General features: G+C 32.0%; 1 protein-coding gene across 2 annotated transcripts in view; it reads right to left on the reverse strand.

Annotated features, from left to right (window-relative positions):
* The window catches only part of LOC106105603 (head-specific guanylate cyclase), a 36,901-nt gene extending 12,765 nt beyond the window's left edge, over positions 1-24,136 (reverse strand). Inside the window, exons 1-7 of one of the 2 annotated variants that reach the window (XM_013286014.1) lie at positions 23,949-24,136; positions 9,784-10,048; positions 4,048-4,121; positions 3,513-3,595; positions 2,893-3,053; positions 2,305-2,513; positions 993-1,177 (exon numbers count right to left, since the gene is read on the reverse strand). In XM_013286014.1, the coding sequence (XP_013141468.1) occupies positions 993-1,177; positions 2,305-2,513; positions 2,893-3,053; positions 3,513-3,595; positions 4,048-4,121; positions 9,784-9,972 (901 nt within the window). In that variant the 5' untranslated portion in view covers positions 9,973-10,048; positions 23,949-24,136. Of the gene's footprint in view, positions 1-992; positions 1,178-2,304; positions 2,514-2,892; positions 3,054-3,512; positions 3,611-4,047; positions 4,122-9,783; positions 10,049-23,948 lie in introns of both variants that reach the window. The other variant, XM_013286013.1, reaches the window with a different exon arrangement.

The raw sequence follows: 24,136 nt of genomic DNA on the forward strand, positions 1-24,136 counted from the left end.
GGTGTATTTTGTTTTGTTTTTAGTGCATTTTGTTTTGTTTTTCGTGTATTTTGTTTGGAAGTCGGTTTTGTTTTTTTATTAAAAAGTTTTTCTATATAGTTGCAGCCTTGACAGACTGGTCGATTTTACGGTAGCATAAACCTATACTTGATAACATATAAATTTATCTTTTGGTATGTAACGAATAAACTTAAAATCTACCGGACCGATTTCAAAAATTCTATTAACATTAGAAAACTACGTTATTATTGGATGATACAGAATTTTTTTTTTAATCTAGACGAAGACGAACGTAGACGAAGTCACAAGCAGAAGCTAATATAATTCGATTTGGATTAAAATGGATTTGTATTACCATTTCATTTTGATTTTCTTATATAAAACTCTCGGTCATTAATCACAAAAGCCCAAGGCACAAGAAAAATGCTAATTCTAAGTGAAGTCGGAGCAAGCGAGGAATCCTCGAGGCGTTATTATGTTAATCCAATTTCGAGCAAATCGCTTGAGAAGCCGTTAATAATTATAGCTAATAGTAAAAATTTCTCGTAAACTTAACGAGACTGGCATAATGACTAAAGTATTGGAGAATACATGAAAATGTTTCATCATCACCAGCTCACTATACGTCCCCACCGAGGGGCTCGGAGCCTACCCTAATATGGGGTGACTAGGCCTTAGTGAAAATGTTTATTAGTCAAATAATCTTTGAAATAAATCGTTTGTATAAATTAATAATAAGAATTACAACTTGATTTAGTTTTTAACAATAAAAAAAATAATTATTTTTTATATAATATACAATTTTTTAAAGTAATATACAAAACGAAAGGAAGTCATTTTAGAAACATTTGATCTTGAATTTTTATTCATGGGGCTTCAGGGTTCTGAACACTTCTACTAACCAGCGTCTATAAAACCCAAGCTTACAGTACTGTTAAATATTTTGACAGAACATGGTAACTAATACAATTAAAATAGAAATGTACACTTACCTAATTGCACGAGTTCTAGTCGTTTGTCCGTAACGAAATGCCAGGGGAAGGCTTTACAGAAGCTTGCAACACCGATCCTCAAGTCTGTTACTTTGCTGGACGACGCGACACATGCGCTGTCACCTGTCACCTCACTGTTATTCCCGATGGGTTTTTGTTGTAATGGAATAGCTTTGATCTCATATCTGTAAAGAGAATCTTGATGAATTTTGATTCCTTGTCTATAAATTTTATACCAATATTATAAAGAGAAAAGATTTGTATTTTTGTACGTATTGTAATAACTCAAAAAATACTGGGCCGATTTAAAAAATTCTTCCACCATTAAAAAGCTGCGTTTGCACTGAGTAATTTATGCTATATTTTTTAATTTCGCGCAAACGAAGTCGTGAGCAACAGTTACTTCAATATAATGGTGTCAATGACCTTAACAGTTTCGTTGTTAGAAGTCCAACCAGTTAGGTCATATTTTGACTGCGCTACGTAAGTTAATTTTGTATATTCGGTGCTTTGCGTTATAATACGACTCAGATCTCATATGGAACCAGGAAACTTATATTTTAATCACTTATCAAACGTTACATTGATACTTTGAGTATTGATTTGAGTAAGCACTCGACCTTTTGAAAAAAGAAAACATTTCAGTTAAACCTACAACATTGTCATATGGAACTTTGTTACATTTTTGTGAGTTTATTTTAGCAAAAATGAACAACGTTTTTAGAGAATTTGCAATGTAAAAGACTCTTGGCGTAACAATATTCGTAACTCGCCATTGACGCCGGTGGGGCGGAGGCGGAGGCGGGGGCGAAGGCGAGGCTGTTTTCTCGCTTTAAAGTTAAGTACAGCAATTTAGCGAGGAAATGCAGCCAGTGTTCTTGGCTCTTTACAGCGAAAAATGACTCTTTATGACGTATTTTCATGTTTAAAAATGTTCTATTAGTTTATATTACGAACTTATTCAAATAATAATTATGTTATGATGGAATTAAATAACTTAAAAGTACTGAAATATCCGTAACATTCTACAGACAAATTCGTGTGTTAAAACTTAGTTTATCTCAGTTTTACTAATCCTAAAACTTCACTGTGTACAATTATAGTCTTTCTATATAAATTCGAACGTTTAGATGAATGGATATTTGTTAGACTATTTAGGAGAGAGTAGCAGGCGTAATCTAGTTATCCATATTTTCAACCCTTCCTTTATTAAAAATAAAACCGAGACGACAAGACGAGAGACAATAATGTTCTAGTGGAAGTGTTTCGACAGTGCAATACCACAGTACAGATAATCTAAAGCAATACAAACTTGAATCTCCTTGGGTCGTTCGTGTAACTCATCAGTCTTATGTCCGCTTGCGTGTCGTAGAGACTTCTCGCAATCGCTTTAAGACTTCCCACTAATAAATAAGCGACAGGCTCGCATTCTGTTGTCAGATACAACTCGATTTTCCCTCTTGATGTCGTACAAACAAACGCAGCTTCGTACTCTACTGTTTCATCTTTGAGAACATCATCCTGAAGGAATAATATACATTTAAACTCTTAACGTTAACAGTAAACTCAAAACAATTACTTTAGCCGTTTTACTAAATAACGTTTACACATTAGATTATGCATGTCAAATTAAGGTTTTTAGGCAGAATCGACACGCATAACTGTTTTCGATAATACATATATTTGGACTTTGGCACTTGCAAAATCCTAGCGTGTACTTACACGCTAGGATTTTGCAAAGTAAACCGTGTATGGTCTAAAACGTCATTCAAATCTAACGTGTGTGGCCTGCATAATGTGCATGGAACTTTCTTAAATTTTAACATACTTATTTCTCCATCAGATTATGAATTAATTTTAACATCTTATTAAGTGCGTATAATGAAAATAATGATCGTACCTGGTCATGTAGTACATCATGTACACTGTCCAGTGTGGTTAAAAACTCTGTTAAATTCGTCCCAAGACATTTAAACGCTCTCTCCAACCGACAGTTATGTGAAAACGCAGTTAATATTAGGTATTCTCCTAATTTTGCCATGAAATCTTCTGTATTTAAACCTATGGAGAAATGTTGTGGTTGAGAAATGTTTAACTAACATACAGAGAAATGTGAACTTATAATAATTTTACTGTTCGATCACACAGCTACTCGACTGAGTCAAGTAATTTTGTGGTGAGTCAAACAAAAGATTCGAACACTTCATAAGACAATGTGATAGACAATATGATATTTAATCAGTGGTGAATAAAGCCATTCATAACCTTAATATAGGCCTCGTTATAATGCAGTTATGTTCCATACAATTGTGAGTCATGGATGTGAGGAACATTATATGCTAATGAAATTATATTGCGTATTCAAATATTTATTCATTTCCTAAACTTGAGCGGAATATTAAATAAGAGATTTTAAGATTAAAATTAAAAGTACAAATTACAGAATAAAGTACAAATCTTGTGATTACAAAGTTATCATGGTTTTAATATTAGTTTTAAAAATATATAAATTACACTCACTGTCAGTAGCACGGACTGCGTCATATATTTCTTCTAAATACGCGTAATTTTTCCATGTTTTTACGTCATCGGGCAATCTTCGTCTGTATAAAATGGAGCTGTTTATTAATTAACAGCTAAATTAAGTGGAATTTATAACGTTATTAATTAATTTATGTATAACTAAATGCAGCTTATTTAACGTTCTTTGAAATATGAAATAGACATTTCTACATAGCTTAGAAAATTAGATAAAATGAATTGTTTTCTTTGTCCTTTTTATTTAGGAACTAATTGTTTTCCTATAATAGGGAAGGGATTGGCTCCTGCGATGCAACCTAGTGTTGGAGCCAAGACTTCCATGAAATGTAATTAAATTAATATAAAACAATGAAGCATTTCAAACAATAAAGCAATTTAGACAAAAAAAAATGTACCAACTTTCACACTTCTTTACAATACTGTTTTCTTATTATAGCTATGGTTAATAAGCTATTATATACCAAGGAATTTTATGAATTTATTTCAATTATTTATATTAATATTAGATACTTACAAACAATTGTACTTGTCATAATGCTCCGCCTGGTTCTTCGTTAATGCTGTCACCGCAGCGTGAAGGCAATCATTCTAAACAAACCGTTTACATTTAATTCTTAACTACAAATTAACATTTTACAAAGTATTTTTTTATTTATGTTAAAATGACATTTCAGCGTCATGTCTCTGTAATCGACGGTATTCACAAAAAAGTAAAACGAAGATTAAATTTATTTTAGGATAATAATTGTTAGATTTCTATTAACAAATATTATATTCCCATTCTAGCCACCGCGACCATTAGCTCCAAGATGGCGGAAATAGAAAAGATAAAAATGAAATGAAAGACCATAAATAAGACTAGTAATATCTTCAAATTATTGTATAAAACTAAAAACTGCAAAATTATTTTGTTCTTTAGCAACTTATAATTTAGTATTTATAAAAAGATATAAGAGTACATTGTAAGATATTTATTTACTAAACGAAAAAACAAAAATCGTACAAAAGGTTAGCTAAGCATCACGTAAAAACTTTTGGAGGCTCGCCAGATATAAAAGGGTCTGCTGTAGGTAATTGGATCACGTAGCAGCGTTTGGTATGTTCTACCTAGTATTTTAAATTTAATAAACAGTGGTATAGAACAATTTTTAGCACAAACTTTCGCCAATTATACTGTGAAAATTTTTTCTTGTTAATTCTACTAGAAGCTGTTGAATTGACACAAAAGAAGGTCATTAAAGGACCAATTCCTAGTAATCAATATTGAGGAATAAGAAACCGGAGGGTGACAAAGAAGAATGCGAGAAGGTTCCTTTAGCGTAGATTTAGTACAAAAAATCTGCGCCATAAGACTCGTTATCTAATCATTAAACAAGTTTGAGTTCGTTAATAATTATTTTAATCTATTTTTGACGTTATTTTTGCAATTATCAAATACTTTTCATCCCTACATTATCGAGATCAAAGGCAAGTAATCCAATGAATATCGTATTGAGCGGATTTTCCAGTCTTCGTGCCTCGTAACGGGAAGCCGTAGGAATACGTGCCGTGTCTGAGGCTCAGCGGGAACTAAATAAATTTATTTTAAGGTTAAAAATATTGTTTGTGCACACTACTAGATTTTTAGTTGAGCAACTAAACAGTTAAATGGGCTACGAAATTTTTGGGGTGTTCTAACATGACTAGTGCCAAGACTATCTTCTGTAATAAAGCCATTTTTCTTTTTACTTTATTTGAAAATCAAACTGCTGAAGAAGTAGAGATAGGACTACTGCTTAAGAAAGGAGTTGATCCAGATATAACGGGCTGATAGATGTGCATGGAAGAGCATCACATTTGTACAGACCCTTCTTAGAGACAAGGACAAGTTGATGAAAATGATGATAATTATTAATGCCATTTATATTCTATCTTTAAGAAATGGCCATAATCTTGATCCGCGGATGACGCCTTATTCGTGCCCTAATTGCCTAATCCCTGTCTTTAATTCGAAAGATGTATCGTTACTTTAAACAAGATCTTTTATAATGTCCTAATGTTAGCAGTTACGTGACCCACACGACCTGAATACATTACTGTCAATATAAACTACAGTATAAATGAAGTAGAATGTGTTTTATTGTATTGTTCAGCACATTGATGCCAGAAACGTGTGCAACCATTACTCACGAGAACGTTAAAGTTCTTTGATATTAAGTAAAAAGTATTTTCTGTTCAATAATTCTTATAAAAGAAGACAGAAAAATACCATACATTCAAAGTGTTACTTCTTGTACTCTATTCTTCTCAAATTTTTGTATACACTTGCATATTTTGCTAGAAATTGCTAGTCAATAAATATATGGAAATAATGTTTATGAGCTGTGCTTACGTAATTCTGGATCTAAACGCATTTCACGTCGGTTATCAATTAGACAAACATGACAGGCAACTATAATTCATCGCTTAAGCTTCCCAAAATATCTTGAGTACTCAGTTTATAACCGATTCTAAATTTAGATAGATAAAGTGAGAATAACAAGAACGGAAAATTAATTCAAAGGCAGTTTAAGAATTTACCATCGACATTAAGTATAATGAAGATTACAACAACTATAAAAACAGAATGGCCACTTTTTAAAATAATGAAACTTCTCTACCGTTATCTACTCTTTGTTCCTTCTATCGTACCTTTTTCGTAACTCAACACCTTAAGTGATCGAACTGAGGGATTACGTTACAAAGGAGACGAAGCCTCTTTGAAGAAAAGTAAAAAGAATCCTGCGTCAAAACATATCGGATATCTAATGGACCGGATATGTTGACACAATAAATGATTACTTGCGCACCGTGATACAAAATAGGATCGGCTTAATTTATCTTTGAAGATTAAAGGTTATTACTTTTTCCTTTTTTTGGATTCAACACCTTTATTTTTTCATAATCATCATCCTGTTTCTAGACGTCTTTACTAACTGGCACACAGCCTACCCTGAGTTAGGAATGACTAGGTCTTAGTCAACCTTGCTGACTTACAGCGGGATGATTGACTTTACCAATATCTTTTAAATGTCTTCGCTGATAGGCGTAGTTTGGACCACGGTGTTTTCCTTCACCGTAAAAATGTCGGGTACATATTTACATCTGCCATTAGAAAAACACATTGGTACATTTTATGCCTGTAGAATTATAATTATTAAATTATATCACGGTTTATATATTAACGTATCATAGTTAGTTTGTTTTCTAATTTCTACTTATAAATAACATGGTTTTAAGAGATAAATAACTATAGAAAATTTATGTCGCATCAGTTTTTGCTTAAAGAATGAAGCTACTCATTATTTTTGCTTACAAATCAATTCATTCTGTTCCCCAAAATTTCCTTCAAATAATTTCTTATTAATTAAAGGCTGCCGATGTGAAATAACGAAGCGAACCTGCTATTTAGAAATGATCGTTTTATTGCGTGAAAGCAATTATGCTTCACAAAGGTCGTTCTTTGTTTGAAGTTTCGGCGCAAAACAAATTAATATCGGACCATTGTAAATACAATAAATCATTAAAAGTTATTCATGGAATTAATTAAAACTGCGATTGCCTATAACTCGGAATCAGACAAATTTGAGTTTTGACAGTGATTTAATGAAGAGTTGTACTTTTGTTGAAAGTTGCAGCTTTACTTTCCAGAGGTGTTCAACATTTTGTCGAATTATAATGACCATAGTACAGATAGGATATATAATCATTGCAAAAGACCACTAGTCATGAACGTAAAGCCATCACTAGAAACCTCCAGTGCCAATTTAGTGCTACGTATCTAAGTAAAATTTTAACTGCCAGTTAAACTGAATAGTTCTCAGTTTTCTATACACACGCCAGTTTTAAGAGCATAGCCCAATTGTTGAGTTAAAACTGAATAAAATTAGTGAGCTTAAATATATGGTTTATAACATTAAAAATTCAATACTAATATGCCAAAGAATTTATTTAACTAAAAGTCCCTAATTAGTGTTTAACATAATTTAAACAGGAACTTATCTAACTTACCTAAATATCTAGGATATTTTATAGTAATAAATTATATAAACTAACGTTTCCAGGAAACATTTCTACGTTTTCAATTTAAAACATTTCCATAAAGTATAAACACGTCGGATAAACTGAGCATGTTTGCAGCAAGGCAAACATATGTTTACTTTAAGTTTATGCTGAATCTATTTTCAAAGGCGTCATATTTGTAGCGTAACTCACGCATTATTGACACAAGAACGATATTAAATATTTGTTTAGACTGGATTATGAAATTTTAAATGTTAATAAAATATACATTAGTGTTAAAATGTATTCACTCATCGGTTTTATGTTGAAATGATCATAAAACACTTATAAAAATAAATCTATACCTATACTTAATATTATAAAGAGAAAAGATTTGCATTTTTGTACGTATTAAAATAACTCAAAAACTACTGGGCCGATTTTAAATTTTTTTACCGTTAGTTAATTTATCTGTGAATAACATAGGCTATGTTTTTTTTTTATTTTGCGCAGGCGAAGTTGCGAGCAACAGCTAGTCACAAATAAATGTATAATCGAGATAGTTTCCAAAAAATGTATTCCTTGTAATAAAATAACATTTTAGATGCAATATCAAGCAGAATAAATTGACCCTTAAAAATATAGTATGTACAACGACAGTTATAATAACCATTAAAAGGCTTCAACTCTGAAAGTAGCTTCAAGTATTCTTATTAGAAAAAAAAGCTTTGTCTACTTCCAAATTAAAGTCGAAAGTTTGCTAATATAAGGGTACAGGAAACATGCTTGAAGAGCTTAAACAACTGTTGCAAACTTGACGAAGTAATTTCCCCATCAAAAGTTATCAGTTCGCGTAACGATGTTGTAAGCTTAGATGTAACTTAGATGTGAGCACACATTGTGCGTGTAACAAACTTAACAATTAGTTCCAGCTTTGTTAACATAATCTCTACTTATATTATAAAAGCAAACATGAAAATATTTCCCATTTTCATGTTTGCTTTGAGTCAAATATGGTAGATATCTGATCTATATTAAAGATATCATCCGATATTAGTATTGAAATTCACTTAGAAAACCATACTTTATAGATACTAAGCTAAGTGATTTTTATATCGAATTTAGATGTAGAAGTTTTGTATCGGTAAAATAGAAAAATAGACTTTATATAAACCTCGTTCTTTATTAATAACACATAATTTGCTTATTTAAATAATAATAGATTTTTTTCATATCTAAAGTGACAATTTTGCCATTAAAAATCAATTATTGACCTTCAATAAGGGTTTTCTTTTATTTTTGATTTTTCTTTTTATTGCCAACATAATATCAAATATCATGCCCAAGTTTTGTCAACAATAAAATTTAACTGCTCGCTATCAAAGCCTTATTATATTAAACAACACTATTGTTCTATCTTTATGCGGCATAAAGAATGTCTCAAATAAAATTGACGATCCTCCAGGGATACAATGGCGTCATAAATTCCTAAGGGAGAGGGGGAATCAGAAACCATATTTCCGAAGACTTACGGAAGTATTTGGATCATAAAATATTTCGCCGAATTGTGAGCAATACAATAACGAATTAATACGAGTATACACTGGATAGCCAAAAACTCAAATATTAATAATATAAGACCTTTAGTAACTATAAAAACTAAGCTATGAATTGCTGTCATCTTTTAAAACACTTTGAATTTAAATGGTAAAACATTAAATTGTAATATGCTAGTAAATTGTCACAAATGCATAGATGAATATGTCATATTTATTTGTATTTTCTAATCAGATAATATAGGATCTGAAGAAATTAATAAACTTAACATCCATTTTACCTTGGATAGGATATTTTGTAGAACTGTACTAATTAACTGAATTTTATGAAATATCTAGATTACGAGACGAAAATATTTCATCATTAGAAACAATTACAAAAATTCATGGTATTTTCAAGGATAGAATTTTTTGAACAAATTTTAACAATTCCTTGAAAAAGCTTTTGATAAAAATACCATGAACAAAATAATAAAAACCTCTGTTATCTTATTTCTTAGTAAGATACCTTTCTAAATACCTGTACTTATAAATAAACAAATTTCTGAAGAACAGAATGTTAAATCATTAGCGGTCAATAACTAGTTCATTTACTCTGTTATATCGAAATACATGATAGGGTAAACCAACTAGTTATTGATCTGCAAAAGAATTTCTTTATTTATTTAACTCACCGATGGCGCTGTTAACAGTTGTAATGCTTCACTCAAATTCTTTAATGTGAGCGTATTCCTTTCCGCATCATCTTCATCTGGTCCAGAAAGATGTATGGACGATTGTCGCGAACGTAGCTCTGGCTTTTTACTGCTAGCTCCATTCGCGAACTGCTGTTGGGATGACGCACGACGGAACGGACACGTCATCTTTACCACTGTCTCAGAATTGTGCGACAAGTCATAGTAAAACAGTTTTTAATGTATTTTTTCGGGCATACGGAACCTGAAACAAAAGAAATGCGGTTATTTTTCATTGTTCACAGGAGAACCTTACTCATGAACGAGGTTTAAGTTAAGCGCCATCTGCGCTCGGCCACCTCAAGGCCGGTGAATCTGTAAATGCCTCTTCAATGCAAACAGAGGCCATTAAGTAAAAAAAAACAGGAGAAGCATAGAACAAATTAAATTCCATAAAGACATTCTTAAAATAGATAAAGGTAAAATATACCCAGAAGTTGTAAAAGTCGCAGATAATGTATTCGTAAGTGAATAAAAAAATAATTTTAAATTAGCTTATACTATAAAATAGTTCCAATTGTCTCGTGAACATTCCATCTATCCAGCTCATTATACGTCCCCACCGAGGGGCTCGGAGCCTACCCTAATACGGGGTGATTAGGCCATAGTCAACCACGCTGGCCAAGTGCGGGTTGGTTGACTTCACACATATCTTTGAATATCTTCGCCGATATGTGCAGGTCGCATCACGATGTTTTCCTTCACCGTAAGAACGTCGGGTAAATTATGTACATATGAAAATTCGAAAAATCGAAAATCACATTGGTACATGGCGGGATTCGAACCGAAGATCTGTAGATTACACGTCAAGTGTTCAAACCACTGAGCCACCGACGCTCTTAATAGTGAACATTACTCTATTATAATTTTACAAAAAATTCTAAGAGAAATCACATCGCAACATCCAAGACGCATGTTTATAGAACAAACATCTTAAGTGTTCAGTAAACAAATCAATTAACGCGCTACACGCAATAACTCTAAATAGATAAAGTTTGCATTAATCGAATCAGTTTCTAAGTTGTTTAGGTTATCATTACGTTTGTAAACTAAATTTTAATTTAAATAAAAATCTATTTGGATGTTTTTTTTTGCTGATTCATTAATTTAATTAGAAACGTAAATAGATCTTTTGCAGATTCAAGCTTGTGCATTAATATATGCATTGTAATATGGTAAATAAATACAGAAAGAAGACTTACAAATATACAGATATTTTGAGTAAAACTCTTTGCCAGTGTTCTAGTACCCTAGAGAATGAGTTCCCTATTTAGATTTGCAGTGTCAAATGTTCAAGTTGCCATATAGTCGTCTTCGATAGAAGGCGGCACCCAAAGAGTCAGTTTCGTTTTCATAAATATTTACAAAGTTTCAAATAATTAGTGTTTTATATATTAACAGTGGTAGTGCCCGCTTTAATATCTTAGCACGAATGGGCCGGCACGCCCGGTGTAATACCACAACCACACAGAAACAGGCGTGAAATGAAATGGAAGCAATTCCGTGTTTCGTCTGATGAGTGTGGTGCCGGAGGCCCAATTTAAGTCCCTTTCTCTTTACCACCCTTTTCTTATAAGGAGAGGTTGGAAAGAGGAAGTGGATTTGACGGTGGAGGAGATGCATAGGAAGGAGAAATAACCTCTTTATGTGCGTCTCCTCCTCCGTCGTATAAGGGTAGGCAACGCATCTACAATTGCAGATGTCTATGGGCAGCGGTCGCTTCGCCATTTTGGCGATTATAGGTGGCCGATTGCTCGTTTGCCACCTTATGTTATAAAAAAAAAAATTAGATAATTTATGCTCAATATCTGCCTACAAAGCTTAATTAAAATTATGTCAGTCACAAAATATGAAGGTATACCTTGAAAACTTTCCCGTAAGAGGCAAGTGCTTCGGAAAGGTGCAAAGTGGAACTTTGTCTTGAATGCAGGCGTTGCTAAATTTTGACGGGAGATATTTTAAATTAATTTATACTCTTGGAAGGTGAGAACTCCGAATCCTGCATATTATTCAGAATTTTCTACTCTATTTTGGGTATTTAGCTTCCATTTGCTGTTTTACAACGTTCGATAAAAAGCTTTGAAATAGAACAAATGCTTTTTCATACTCTGTTCATACGGCGACGTTTTTTATCACGCAATTTGATAACTGAGCGAAGTTAACAAGAGTTTTTTTAAACTTTCATATTAGCGTACTACCAAATACATAAACGACATTTAAAAACTTATGTTACCTGTTATATAATAAGGCCACGTTTAAATCCAAATTCCAATAAGATTGTGAATGAAGTGACATTTTTAAGATTAATTTGAATATTTATTCGGTAGTAATACAGATTAAAAATGCTTGTTTCACAATAATAAAAGGCATTCCCAGTGATGAAACCTAACATTTTAAATCCATCTAAGTAATTCCATTAACCTAAGTGTTCAAGAATAGTTGGAACGAGAATAGCCTCCGAGGTCGTAAGTAAAATCGACCTCTTCGAGACCTTAGTGAGTTTAATAACCAAGGAATGCTATTCATTTCCTTGATATTGCGTAGTAAACTATATAGAAAATCCATTACGCCCGAGGTCTGGGATGCAATGGAATTCATGTCGTCGCGTCCCGGTTTTATGGATATGTTCAATAAAAACTTATCTTTTCTTACACTTGCTACACTTACGAAAGTTTGAGTCTGTAATATAAATTAAATCTATCCAAAAAATATTTAATAATCGACCAACATGCAGACTTCGTTCTAATAATCGCCATTTCTTCTGTCATTCTAGTACATTAACATAAAGAATATAGCTCTTAGGTACACTTCCTAGAATTTTTCATTCTGTAAATTTACTCTATCAATATTTCTTCATTCATCCCAATAAAGTACTAGAAACGTAAAACATTTTATGCACGTTCGTACCACGCAAGCATCACGTAATTGTGCCCACGTACTCCCGTGTAAAAAGTAAAGCGTTGTTAATATAAATATACATCTACACAAACATTTTTAGCGATACAGGTATCTCAATCAATGTTTGAAGTGTGGAAACCGAGGCGGACTTGAAATAAGTCCATCCGCGCGCAAAATTAACTCGGCAACGTTTTCGTAATATAAATCATGAGCTATTCCTGTTATAGACGGAAATAGACATTTAACAGACATTTGTAAACTATGATAGTCAAATAATTGCATCAGCACCTCTTGTTAGATTGTATCTATGGTACAGTCAAATGCATTAAAACGAGCCTGTGTAGATTTACTTATCATCAGTGATATTCTCCACTTTAGTCACAGTGTGTACTGTTTTTTCCTACCTTTCTATCAGAAATATTAGAATTCGTCTTCCTCTACTTTCATAGTCACAATAAATAACATTTTCGTACTCTGTAAAATTTGCATAAAACTGGCTTTTATTATTCTACCTAAATATCCGCTCCTGACACCAAAAATGTAGCACAAAACGTGTATATTTTTAGATGTTTCTAACCTAAAAGTTTTCGTTGTACAGTTGTGTACATCAGCTATTTAAAGTTTGTGTAATTGTTATGTAATCATGTCTCAGTAAATGTTTCTTTTATAAATTATCAACAACTAATCAAAGATCAATGATGTATCATTTTAAATTGAAAATGTCTTTCATCACTATGGATTCTTCAATTCGTAGCGGTCTTACGCTTGTTTAGTAAACTTTAAGAGTATTTCAAAGTAGTTTGTAAACATTCAACGCCTCTGTTAATTCAAGCCAAGGTTCTTGAACTGTTGTTGTTAGGTAACGCTGAATATCGGAGATTCTAGTTTAAAATACAATGTTACAATATCCATCAGTAAATAACACTTCAACAGAATAAGAAAATTGCAAGATCATGTTTTTCGTTTACCTAGTTTCTGCCTTTACATATTGCTCGTAACTTCTATCTTAACCTACACCAGGAGTAGCAAACATTTACGTATTCAAGTGCCATTTTTTATGTTTTAAAATGACCATAGATTTGCCATCAAATAATTTTATTGGGTAGATATATCATTATAGTGATCACTTCGCGCAAGCTCCTTATATATTTAATACTAGTTTTCGCAGAACATATTGAATTTTAATATGTTAATTCTCGCATGCCAATGATATACTATCCCTGTACAATACCAATCGATTCAATTTTTAAACAGTAACACTGTATTGGTACTAAAAAGAGCATACAAAAGTAGAATACGCATAGCATGTTGAAACCTCACACACGTCGGCAACAGACAACATAAACAATAATCCTATTAACATTCCCGTAACGCGGAATAATTTATGTGTTCTTTTGTAATCCTTGAATGAATGATAAATGATAAATGGCAAGGGGAGTGAAATATAACCGCATTGCGACTTAACTGAACGTCAAAAGCACTTTAAAACAATACGCGTGAGCGTTTATATCTCTCGGTGTACCTACGTCTTTCATTATGACTATTCCTCTTATATTGAAAAGACTATCACGGTTTTATCATCATTATAATCAAACAAAAGAGTATAGGATCCAAAAAGAATTTTCACCCAAGGACGGCTAAAGCCCCTAACCCATAATTGTCTTGACCAGATAACCAGAACATGGACTGTAGTTATCATCTAGTCCATATCAGATGTCTAGACATCAATCATTGTCATAGACATCATTGTCAGCAATGTTTATTCATTGGCCCTTCAAACGACCTTCTAAATTGTAACAAAATTATTGTTAAAGTAAGACGGTAACGGCCGAAACAAAACTACATTTTCATCTCTTGTGAATTGTATTACAAATGTTTTAAATAATAAAGCCTCTCAAGTGACTTTAAATCAAAACACGACTCTATATGAAATTAATTAATAATAAATGATTTAACCTTCTCTGCAGAACGTCCACGAGTATTAATTTAGGAACTATCTCCGTTTAAAGGTCTGGTGTGACCTACATTCTTAATTAGAAATTCGTATTAGATCAACGTAGCTTGATTAATCAAATATTAACGAAGTTATGTGATTAGCGTTTTGCCTTAAATGGTATCCTAAAGTGGAAAAAAAACTAGGATTAAACTCAAATAGTTACTAGGATTTTTGCCTTCAATTATCAAATCAGCAGATATGAAATCGGCATTTTTCATTTTAAACCTTAAAGATTTTAACATTTTAACAAAAGATTCAAGTTACATTTTTATAAATTACACTGGTAATAAAAGAGACAAGGTAAAAAATTAAGGGGTTCAAATAACACTTCGAATGTCTTTAGGAAAAGTTACTCCTAATTTGTCATTTGAAATCTGACGAGACGTAAAGCCGGCTTTGAAAATTTAATCCTTTATTTGACACTTTGCGTCCCTTTTTACACGAATCTCCCTTCAAATGCTAAGTAAACGTTTTAAATGTCGTTTATTTTAAGAATAGAAATAATTTTAAACTACTAGTGGAGATGGTTTTTTAATAGAAGTAACCTTTTAAAAAGAAGACATATAAAGAATAGACAAAAAATAACCATTTTCCAAAACGTGATTTGTATGTTTTGAAGTTACTATCAAAATACATTTATTGTTACGCCCTCAAAAACATCTCAAACGTGACCCGCATTATTCCAAGAGCACAATGTATCGAAATGGCTACTTAAAGACGAATTTGTAGGTACAGTGAGACAGACACAATAAACATAGCAATTATTATTAGATTTTTAAGTGAGAAAAGAATATATTACATGGTTTACAAAGATGACCACCGGCCATTATGCGATGCACAATATGAAAGACTGACTTCAATTTTAAGGAACATGTTATTAAAATAAAGCCGAATACTGAAACGAATTTTTAACATCGTTTCGTACAATCTGATAGTCGTCAAAATGTTAATGGAATTTGAAGTCTCAACGCGGCTTTATCATTTAAGACGCTGTTACTTATTTAAATGTTTCGGTATTTATCCGTGAGTGTGTAGAAAATACGATTTTCAAGTTCATTCTACTAATATTTGCCTCAGTATGATTATTTTTATCGATCTTCCCACATTTATTCATTAAAAATAACGTAAAATGTATAAAAAATATTTTACGACCAATGATATTTTACTACCTTCCATGTACGAGTATTTGATGCTGACTGTACTTTAACTCTGATATACAATCGTATAATCGTTCGTAAAATATGTTCCTTCGTTGCCAAATAACAAGATTCAATGGACCTTGAGATAATGTACGTTATTCACGTTTCTACCGACTGTACAAAAATATTTGCAGCCATATATTACAACTGATAACAATACGACATTTTTGGGTTCGCTCTCAAAATGTAATTTTCTTTTTCTCTTAAATGTCAAATAAGCAATTTATGGAATCCCTTCTTGCAGTCATTTGTCTTGTAATCAAATACATAGTATAGTCAAACTAGGATATCTGACCACCAGTGGGTGAGACACTGCTATCGGTCGGTTTTGTGAGTAAAAGTGTATAAAAAGTGACATGACGTAACATAACCTTTAATTGCACTTTATTGGTTTAAACATTACCACTTAGGAATTTTTATCCTTTGTTTGTTCTTTACATAAAGCGCAAAACTCAAATGTCACAGATATAACTTTTCTATTCATATTTTATCGAATATAGACTCTAGATTATTTGTAGATAGGCTTCGAGCCATTTTTAAACAGCCCTTGACATGACTTTATTCTCCGATAGCGGTCAGATTAGGTGCTATTAATATAGATATATACTAACTGTAACCCCAAGTTTTGGGTTTGTTTAAATTTGAGCGCGCGCACACATTTGACTTAACGATCCCACGACTGTTTTGTCGCGCTTTGATTCCTATGAGCTTAAATGGAGATTTGGACACTACCCTATTTTTAGTTGTGTAACTAAACGGTGGAATGGACTATGAAACAAACGACTATCGCATAATAGTTGTGCGATAGTTTAGTGAAAGGTGGGCGTACTTTCCTAGACAGATATAATCCTTATAAAACAAAAGACAACTTAGATCAAGGGAAATTATTAAATATTCCTTTAGGAACACCGTTAGTTTTAAAGTGTATACATGAAAATTACATATAAATTGCATTAAACTTCATCTACGTAGCGTGTCGGACCAAAATTTACACGTCTATGATCTATCCCAAAAGTTATGCAACCTTCATATATCTGCGAAGAAATTCAAAGACATCTGTGAAGTCAATCTACCAGCATTACGTTATCGTGGAAGACTAAAGCTCTTTCACTCCTAACTTAGGTATGCACAGATGGAGACTTCAATACCTATTTACTAATTAACCTGGAAATAGTACAATAAGTATAAGTCGTCCAATCAACGTAAAAATTAGTACAAATTATCAAAGACAGAATATACTCGTAGTATTACGTATTTATTCATCATTCCCGATTCCTGAAGGCCTCGCATAAGAAGGGGACGGATTAGTTCCTTAACTTAATTAACTGAAGGGCGAGGAAACGTTGTTGCTCTTGTTTTGTGGTCCCCTTCTTATATTAGATCCGTCTTTAGTACTCTCGGGAAACAATATAATCAATATTTACTGTCGCCGAGAACAGTTTGACAAATTGTATTGTCTTGTATAAAAGTATACGCAAAAATAAATCAGGTCACCAGTTTAATATTTCGAAGGTTTTATTTATTCAATACATTTGTTAGTTAAAAATAGTAACACTGGGTGTACTTTTTCTTCGTTTTAGTAATCGTCTCCTGTGATCATTGTGTGATGTAATTAATGTTAGGTTATCTTTTTAATGCTAGAAAATGGTCCTAAACATTGTTAATGCTGCAGAAATATTTTAACGAAAACTAGTTATTGTTTAGTTAACTTTACTTTGACTTTTTATTTACTTTATCACGGGGTTTTTTTATCATTTTTATTTAAAAAAAAAAGAATAATTATCACTACCGCAATAATATTCGCCTATAAAGAACGAAACAAAGCGTTCGGAAAGCTTTAAATATCTCTAAAACGAGAATAATTTCCCCGGAGAGTTCAGCTCGCAAACTGTCTTTAATATACTATTAGTACGATTTATTTGTATATTGTGTTCGCTAAAATTTTATTTCATTATAAAGGAAAATTATTTACGTTTTGATACAAAAGGATAGGTACTATTTTACGACAAACTTCATGAAATACCAAACCAAAACAAGTATTTTAATATCTATACTATTATAATAAAGCATAAACACACACTTCTTTGTTGCCTAAGATGTCAGCAATTACAGCATATTTTTGAATAATTTATATCTTAATAAAAAGCCCTACAGTTACGTCATGTTTTAGGTTATATATTTTCACGCCATTAAACTTAGTGGGTAAATATTTTGGATAAAAACCCTAATGTGGGAAAGAGACCATAAGTTGCTGCCAACATCAAGGAAGCAAGATTACCAAGGTTTATCATATCATGTCATTTTGACATTTGCTATTTATAATTTGACATATGTAAACAATAAAATAAAGTTTTCATAATTTCATGCAGATAAAGCCGCACGCAAACAGCTAGTGTAGAAATAAAACATAGAAAAAAATCACGAAAATTCTCTTTTTCTTAAAATATAAAGAATATTTTATGATAATATACCTATCCTCTTTTCGTTTACGAGAAAATATTTCCAAAACTCAGCCGGAAAATTGAGGCCTCGATAAGTTCACTATCTACACATCTAAAGCGTTTAAAACAACTCATTTCCTGCCTCCTCTTTGCTTTCCCCACATAAATCCACCCACGTATTTGATACGTGAACGCCCTTAAAAGGAATATCGGTTTTGAAAAATACTGATATATTTTTCCTTTCACAAGATACATTTATGAAGTTGACACATTTGATTTTATATCTATTTTTATAATAAATTCTGTAAAGTATGTATGTGAATTTATATTTCTATGTTAAAACTAACAACTTTATAGATTGCAATCTGTTGTACCTTTTAAAGAGGAAAGATTTGTATTTTTCTATATATTGTTATAACTCAAAAACTACTGGGGCGATTTTAAATTTTATTTTATCTGTCTGTATTTTAATTTATCTGTGATTAATATATGACATAGTTTTATTATTTTTTAATTTGCCGCGGGCGAAGTTGCGCGAAAAACCTAGTATTTCATAACTTACTAGTCTTACTATCTTACTAATTTTTGATATTGCGTTTCTCCAAAACCGCTCAATAGATCTCGATGTGAAATTTGGCACAAATATAAAACATCATCTGAAAGAACATATATGTAGGTACGGAGTTTTTAAATTCCGTGCGGATGGAGTCGCGGGTGAAAGCAAGAATCTAATAAAAGATACCTGTATAAACTAGAAATATTGAAATAATCGTAAGGTTCTACTACCGAAACAAACACCAGAGTATGGGGATAATGACAATATCCCTAGAAACCGACGGTTAGAAAAAACTGTCAATACACGAACAGCTTCTCTAACCAATCTCCATTCGATTGTACGATATCGAAATGTACCAAATACCAATCAACAATACGACAACAAATAAAGCGTAATAGAGCAGATTAGTAAGGGACATTGAGAGCGGGTAGCCAGCATTGCAATATAAAAGTTCACGTTCAATCGACCGGAGTGGAGTTTGCAGTGCAAAACATATCCCGTCTATTTAAGCCGATGCTCATAACTTGTCCAGCCATTGCTTTGTAGTATTGTTACAAAATACATGAAGTTGTTGAGTATTTAAGCTCAATTCTCTACCTGGTTGTGTCAACCATACTTTTTTTGAAGCATATTTATATATCGAACTGTACTACAGGCTAAGGTTGTTACAGTTAAAACCAACTCATTAATACTTAAAACCGAATCTCGAAACGACATATAAATTTGTAACAGTGCCTTAAATTATAAGGTTTATCTTGAACTCCAAATTCCAATAAAAAAAATAATATCTAAATGATTGTAAGCGGCGCTTATGACTTTTTAATATTCATTTGTTTACTTAAAATAATTTAGAAAAATACCTGAGCTTGAAGAGAATAACACTAATATCAATTGGACTACTGTTTATTATTTTTTAGTTCTGTGACGTCATAGTACGAGATTTTATGCACATTATTTTTTAAAACATATTCGGGACGCTAGGTAAAATACAAAGTAAAGGAATTTACATGAGCCAGATTAAATCAACGTTCAAAGCCCTGTTTTATACGCGAATAATCCAATTTGATGACATCAATGGCCGTTTTAATTAATTTTAACATATAAATAAACAATGGTATATGACTGGTGTGAAAAGATCACGCCAAATGAAAATTGGTAATCTCTACTGACTGGGTTTTACTATAAGCTTAAGTATTTCATACCTTTAATAATACGTCTTTGTTTCACACGGTTACATTGAAAATTATTAGTATAACTAGCTGTTCCCGTGCGGCTTTATCCGCATGAAGTTATAAAATCTTTATTTTATTGTGTACATTTGTCAAATTCTCATGCAATTGACAAAATTACCGTTACCATAATAACCTTGCTTCCTTAATGTTGGCAGCTTATAGTTTATAGTCTCTTTCACACATGAAGGTTTTTTCCAATTTATTTACCTCCTTACTCTGATAGAGTGAAAATAAATAGCCTGAAGAGTGTCGTAAGTGTAAGGATTTTGATTAAAGAAATGGTTATTCAAATATATGTTATTTCTGATTTCTTACGCCACAAAGTAGTGTGTGTTAACGCTTTATTATATTAGTATAGATTAATATTATCTTTTCTATTAAATTTGGAGTAAATTTCTTACAAATTAAATAGACGTACTTTTACTATTTGTAAGATCTGATTTTGCTTCACCCCGGCGACAGGGACAAATGATGTCGCTATAATGAGGTGCCAGACATTTAGATCGTTACTGTCAACAAGAAATTAGTTCAGATTTAAATTACCTTTACATTTTTCTCCATTTTGTTATCGGACAAGATATATTAAAATCTTCTGAGTTACCACTCAGAAGTAAAGTAAGTAAAATTGATAACGTTAATATTAATCTCAAATTTTAAATCACTCGATATAGTATAGTGACAAAATATTGATATAAGCTGAGAATCCAATCAAGGGGTCTTGATATTAGGTCACTTCCTCGAAATCTCGCAAACTAATTTCAACAAGCTGGCACTGTTCAAATTTGTAAAGATTATATTAAAACAGAGGAGACAGTTTGTCTATAGCACCTGTGTCACAGAGTAATTGATTGACAGTTTTTTGGTCATGCGTTGAAGAGGGTCGAAATAAATTTTACTGATTGCGTAAGTATTTCTTTTTGATCTTTTATATTATGAATTTTAATATTGTAAATGCGAATGTTTAGGTGGATGGATTAATGAATGTTTCTTAGAGTTAGAGTTTGAGAACATAGCCTGGAAGTACACACATACTATTTTTTAATTCTGCGCAGACCAGGACGCAGGCAAAAACTAAAAATAGCAAATGTCACTTAATGTATTTTAACAGTTTACGAACATCGTAACGCATCGCATCGCATTTTGACCGGTTCGACAAACTTTAATTAATATTACAACTATATTTTAGTAACCGAATTGTTGCGTGCCTCTACACGATTAGGTAAACGATGACCTAACTTTAATATGAATGGCAATGAAAATGAGTCATCATTTATATTCATGAGATCATACACTAATTACTATCTTGGTCTATAATCCCGATTATTGACATCATTATTGGATGATAGATTCATGATTTGACAATAGAATTAGATACAAATCTACTCTGCTGATGCAAATAATCTGATTCAGAACGTGTGTAAATTAATATTGAAATGTTTTATCATACTAATATTATAAATGCTAAAGTTTGGATGGATAGAGTTTGCCGCCTAAACTGCTGAATTTTCTCAATAGAATTTGGCATAGTTGTAGAGCATAGCCTGGAAGAAGCTATTGGCTAATTAATTTTTTAATGTGACGCTGACGGAGTCACGGGCGATAGCTAGTAATTTATACAATCAAACCATTAAGCTTGAAGAATGTATAGATAAATTGTGAAGAAGACATGTGACGGCTGATAGATATTATCACCACCGTCATCATCATCATCAGCAGCAGCAGCAGCAGTTTGTGTCTGCCCACTGCTGGACATGGGCCAGAATAGATATTATATAGAAGAGTAATACTGTGCCCTCCGTAAGACGATATCTATCTTTCCGGCCAGTAACTATATCTATATAGATAGATAGGCTAGATAGCCAGTATCTATTTAGTGAGTATTTACGTAATCGTCCAATATTAAAATTCCTAAAATTTACACTGACCAAGTTTCTAATAAGAATCTATTTAGATTTTATAGTAGCTCTTTCGATCTCTGTTTAATTTGATTTTAATGACACCACTAAAATCTTTTTACAATATATTTTATTGCTTGTAGTAAAAAATTGTCGTATAATTCAGAGTTGTATACTAAAACTTGATCAATCGAATAAGTTACGTAAGCTATGTTTGAAAATTGGCATCATTCCATTTAAATACAGAAGATATAGAATTCCACGAAATACTCGCTATAACTAAATTTACCATTTTATAATACATTATGTTTATAATATTTTTATTTCAAAGTATTTAATTAAGAGAGTGCGTCGCGAGTAATTTTTATTTCCGAAACTCTAATGCAATTCTAAGAACGCAAGTCGCCCTAATGATCGCCGACCTTCGAAAGACATTTTGGCGGATTGATGTGGCCGCTTGCTCGTTTGTCACCTTAAAAAAATATTGTGATTAACAAATCAATTGCTTTAGCTACATTATAGTGGTTGTTTCAAAAAATTTTACTTAAACCTTTAAAAAGAATATTGAAAACTGTTAATAGTAGCATGGAGTTTGTATTAATCATTTGCAGACATGGTAACTTCCATTAGCGATTCGCTGAACCTATGAAATCGATACAAAAGTTAATGCATTGTCACTTCCACCGACGTCCCAGTCCATCTTTGTCAAAAACTGTTCAGTCGTTTTGATTTGTCGATAACATCATCCCCCTACCTTCTCATACTCCCGTAGGGTCGGCACACCGGGTTTTCATCCTCCAAATAACTTTATCAACCGTCATCTCAGTCATAACTCCCTTCTTATTCATTTCAGATTTTAAACAATCCACCAATATCTTTCTAGGTCTACTTCTACCCGTGTACCTCCAAACTCCTAAGTAACATCCTTCTTGTTACATACGATTGTTTATCAATTTAAAATAATTAAAATATTTTAAGACACTGTATACTACTCGTAATAAAATTATTACAGTTAATTTTAAGACGTAATATTAGTCATTAACGAATGGGCTGCTTTATTAACTTAATTGTTCTTTGAATACCGAAATTAATTAAAACCGCAATACATTTCTTTTCTAGTTCAATCATGAATGCCTGTAATTAGTGAGGTCTAGTAGTTAGTTATATGTAAAACTAGTGTTACAAAATTCTATATTTAAACACGACTATGAGTCACGTAATGCCTAAAAAGGTTTTTGCTTTCACACCTTCAGTTAACCTTATTTACGTAGATGTAGTAAATTGAACTAATTTAGTTCACATATAATAACGAAAACAAATGAAAACGACAGAATATTTGTATAATCCATTTGATTGCTGTAGTTCTTTTATTGTAAAAAAGCTAAGATAAATTCATAAATATTTTAAAACTTGTTCAACAAAGTTCTTCTAAATGGAAGGGTTCCCACTTAACTACAGGCGTGGTGCGTTCCTAAATTATCAGAAAATTCAACCTTTAATTCCACATTCGATAGTATGCATTAATCTTCTGCCTGATGTTGTAGTCCTATCCTATACCTTTTTCTGTTTAAATAAAAAAAGGGTAACGACTCCAAAAAAATAAATAGAAGTAAAAAAATGCACCGACTTCCTTGTATAATGATGTTTTCGATATAAATGCAACACGAACGATGAATTTACCTAAAGAAATAAAATTAATTTAGCTACTGTAAAAAAATATTTTAAAATATAATGCAATTACATAATTCTAAACGAACTTAAATGTAACGGCAACAAAAAATACTTAAAGCTTTAAAATTTACTTTTTTTCTGACAACATAAAATTAATAACACAAATATTACAACAAAAAACGTAAACACAACTGAAAAAAACAAGCGTGAAACTTACCTAAACTTCAAGACGGTAGTTACCAAGATTTCTGGTAAAAAAAAATCACCTAAAAACACATTACAAAAGTTACTCAAAAAAAGTTTCCACGGTAACACGTCATGGGAAATTATTTACATTAACACGATTTAAATTTAAAAACAGATCCGTTAGAGACGAGCGTCCGGTAGAACGTCTGCAGACCACTG

Source organism: Papilio polytes, unplaced genomic scaffold (assembly GCF_000836215.1).
Source record: "Papilio polytes unplaced genomic scaffold, Ppol_1.0 DF822845.1, whole genome shotgun sequence".
Lineage (NCBI taxonomy): Eukaryota > Metazoa > Arthropoda > Insecta > Lepidoptera > Papilionidae > Papilio > Papilio polytes.